The 3,702-nt window shown below is 58.4% G+C and overlaps 1 protein-coding gene across 1 annotated transcript in view; it reads right to left on the bottom strand.

Moving 5' to 3' along the window:
- Positions 1-3,702, bottom strand: part of ANO1 (anoctamin 1, calcium activated chloride channel) — a 75,644-nt gene that overhangs the window by 20,932 nt on the left and 51,010 nt on the right. Inside the window, exons 17-19 of the mRNA XM_010837815.1 lie at positions 2,821-3,022; positions 2,558-2,669; positions 1,399-1,456 (exon numbers count right to left, since the gene is read on the bottom strand). Of these exons, the coding sequence (XP_010836117.1) occupies positions 1,399-1,456; positions 2,558-2,669; positions 2,821-3,022 (372 nt within the window). The remainder of the gene's footprint in view (positions 1-1,398; positions 1,457-2,557; positions 2,670-2,820; positions 3,023-3,702) is intronic.

The raw sequence follows: 3,702 nt of genomic DNA on the forward strand, positions 1-3,702 counted from the left end.
CCCCCTGAGGATGCAGGCAGAGACTGGAGAGGCACGTCCGTCGGCATGGGGACATCGAAGACGGTCAGTGGCAGAGAGAGCTGGGAGAGGCCTGGAGGAGCCCTCCCTAGAATCTTGGGAGGGGGCACCACCCTGCTGACACTGTGATTTTGGACTCTGGCCTCCAGAACTATCAGAGCTTAAAGCTGCTGCCTTAAGCAACCTGGTCTGGTGTCTTGTTACAGTGGCCCCTGGAGTTAATACAACCTGACCAACAGGCTGTCCGGGCTGGACCCAGGCCTGGAGAGAGCCCATCGGCAGCGGGTGGGCAGCGGTCTCGCAGGCTGGGGCCCGTGCAGTTGGCAAGCCACATGGTGAGGCAGCCGGCCACCCCTGTTAGGCCTAAAGCCCTGTCCCCCGTGGGCTTGTACCACCATAGGCTGGTGGGGGCGGGGGGCGTGAGCAGGCAGACAGAAGCTTAACTTGTCCAAGTGGTGGGGACTGAAGGGATACTGGGTGACACTCCAGGACACAGCTGACACTCTCTGAGTCCTGGGCCAAACTTCATATACCAAAAATTGCCAAAAAATTTATCTGGAAGAGCCACCATCTCATTAAAAATTAAAGATGCTCTATGCTTTATTCTATTTCACGAAGACATTTCCCCCAACTTCTCCAACAGTTAGAGAGCTTGACAAGGTGTCATCCTACGTAAAGGATGTGTCAGGTAGTGGGGAGCATTTGGAAGGCTTTTTACAAACATCCGCTACTGTGGATGAGGCCTTGGGATGTTTGGGGCCAGCACTCAGCTGGCTGAAGCTCTCAACTTCACCTCAGGCAGCCAGGTCACCCGGTACCTAATCCTCTCCACCCTGTTTCATATGATCTTATCAGGAAGACCTTTCTTTCTCAATAAAATGAATTATTCTGGGAATTGCAAAAGCCGATTAGTTCCCGTGAGACCTGAACTGCTGATGGGCCCTGAAGTCTGGCTTGGTCTGATGGAGCCAGTGAAACAAGTCTGGCGGCCAGGACTCAGACACACGCACTAGAACCACGGTGGCTGGAACCACTGAGCAGAAGCCAAAGATCACCAGCACTGTGTGTGGTGGGGCGAGAGATGAGTATATCAATGTTGAAGTAAGAGTTGTAATTGAGTTTTTTTTTTTTTTCTCACTGGTTCACCATAACCAAAGAGAAAAACTTTCAAGGTCTTACAGAAAAAGAAGAAGAAAGAAAAAGGGTGTAATTTTTTTGGTTTCCATGACCCTGAAGAGATATTCTCCTTTTAAAGTGACACTATATGGACTTGCCATGGAAGGCTGAAGCCCACCCCAGCAGCTAGATAACAGAGCAGGGGTCTTGCGGGCTGGGAACTGAGGTGTGTGAACAGAGGTGAGAAAGCAGAGCGGGACCTACCTCCTCCATCCGGAAAGATCGGAAAATGTACACGTAGTCGCCCGGGCGTCCGACAAACCTGCAATGATGGGGGTCAGTTAGAGAGGGCCGAGCGGGCCCTGGGAGGCCCCGAAGGTGGGAGGTGGGAGCTGGGCTGCGTCGTGGGTCCCCAGGTCGGAGCCAATGATGGGGGTCAGTTAGAGTGGGGTGAGTGGGCTCTGGGAGACCCCAAAGGCGGGCCACTTCGTGCGTCCCCAGGTCGGAGGGCTAGGGTCTCACAGGCTTTCCCCCTGCCTGCTTCATCTAAGAACCGACCACAGTGGCTTTCTGTTGGTTGAATGTTCATGTGATTTCCAAGCCCGCAGGTGGGTAAGAACACATGGCTTCAATGGGAAACCAAGAGGCCAAAGGGCGGATGGAGGGAAGGGAGCCCAGGAGGGGAGAAGGCAAAGGGGTCTGAGCCCAGACGGTGCCATGCCCACCACAGCAGGGTCTCGCAGCCATGCTGGGGACGCAGACAGGCTGGTGTGGGGGTGGTCCCGAGGCCGCCTCTCAGTTCCCTGTGGGTGTGCGGCCGGGGGTCGTCTGAGAGCCTGCTCCATTGCTGTGGGTGCTCTCAGGGGGGCCTGGGCACCTTGGCCCAGCTCCGGGACCCTGGGATGGGCGGGTGGCCACGGCATTTGTAAATCGCATGATGCTGAGGATGGAGACTCTGGGAGGGGTTCTGGGATCTGACCGGCCAGGCCCTGGTGGGGGCAGGGACAGTGGGAAGTTGTGGTGGGTGGGCCACAGGCCCCTAGAAATCCAGGACAGCTCCAGAGGGTCAGGGTGTGGGGTTCACTCCACCACTGGCCCAGAACACCAGTGGCTGCCCTTTCATACCTTCTCTGGCAGCCCTCACCTCCCTGGTGTGGGAGCCCCTGGAACTGGCTGCCTGGAGCCCCTGCTGTCTGGAGTCCCCAGCGCCTGGGGTCCCTCTCCCCAGGGTCCCTGCCCCCTGGGGGCCCTGCAGGAGCCAGGCCTCTGCCCGTCCGCAGCAGCAGCTGGAGCTCACTGACTGCTCTGCCTTGGGCCTGGGTGCCTCCTGCCTGTGGGGAAACGGGGGCAGGAAGCCTTCTATTGGATGAGGAGGCGCGAGCTGGGGAAGGCGGTGTGTCTGAGTCACCAAAGCAGCCCCTACCGGCCTTTGAAGAAAGCCACGTAGAAGATGGGTGTGTAGGAGTTGACGAACTTGAGCAGGAAAGCCTTGAAGATCAGCCTCTCCTCGAAGCTCTTCTCTGTCTTTGGAACCTCTAGAGGGAGTGAGATGCAAGCCGCTGAGCCACTGCCCCGGTCCAGGCAGGTCACTTCACTTGGCCATCAGAGGGGCTGAGCGACCAGCCCAGGGCCCCATGGCAGGCGACATGCAGCCGCCTGGCTCCAGGGCTCGGCCGGGGCGCTCACCTATCTTGGTGAGCCATCTGGCTATGCAGCCGTACACCTCGTCCAGGAGGATGATGACCACCAGGTTGATGATGACCGCGGTGGCCGTGACCGTGACCCGGATGTTGGACCGCACGGACGGGGAGGAGTTCATGGCCAAGGCGGCGGCTGTGGAGATTCTGTAGATGATGACGCCGAGGACAATGGCAAAGGTCACGGCGATCTGTGGGGGGAGGAGGGGACACCGTTGGCTGGACCACACCCTCCGGCTCCCTGGGCCCTGCTGTCCCCGACCTGGGAGTGCTTCAGCTTCAAAACAATGACAGGCGTTTCTTGTCACCCACCAGATGCCAGGGGCTTTACCGGTGTTAATGTCACAGATGAGTGAGGGGCCAGATTCTGTTTTCTAGAAGAGGAGACTGATGTTCAAAAAGGTTGGATAACCAGGCCGGGTCACCCAGCACACGAGCTGGGGCTTTCCTGGCGGGTCCACCAAGCCTGGAGTGCATGGCTCTGTGGCTGCCTGCTGTGAGAGCCATGACTGCCTTGCCCACTGTCCCCAACAGGACACAGGACGGCTGCAACTCCAGTAACTGGCTTGTGCACTGGCAGGCTGACTCTGGGGTAGACTTCACCCCCAGCCTGGGTGACCCTGAGTGGAAGCAGTGATGTTCTCGATGCTGTTGTGGGAGGCAGGTGGGGCATGTGGTGGGCTGGTCTCCCTGGCAGTGCTGCAGGCCTGCCTGGGTCAGATGGATGGGATCCCTTCTCCTGATCTCCCCAGGAGACCCCCATACCCCTCCAGCTCATCCCCTGTCTTCCCAAACCCACCATTGCCCCAGAACGTTCCCTAAAGCTTGGACTGGCGGCTGCTTGAGAGACAGGGGTGGGGACTGGCTAGGA

This window comes from Bison bison, unplaced genomic scaffold (genome assembly GCF_000754665.1).
Source record: "Bison bison bison isolate TAMUID 2011002044 unplaced genomic scaffold, Bison_UMD1.0 scf7180017864080, whole genome shotgun sequence".
Lineage (NCBI taxonomy): Eukaryota > Metazoa > Chordata > Mammalia > Artiodactyla > Bovidae > Bison > Bison bison.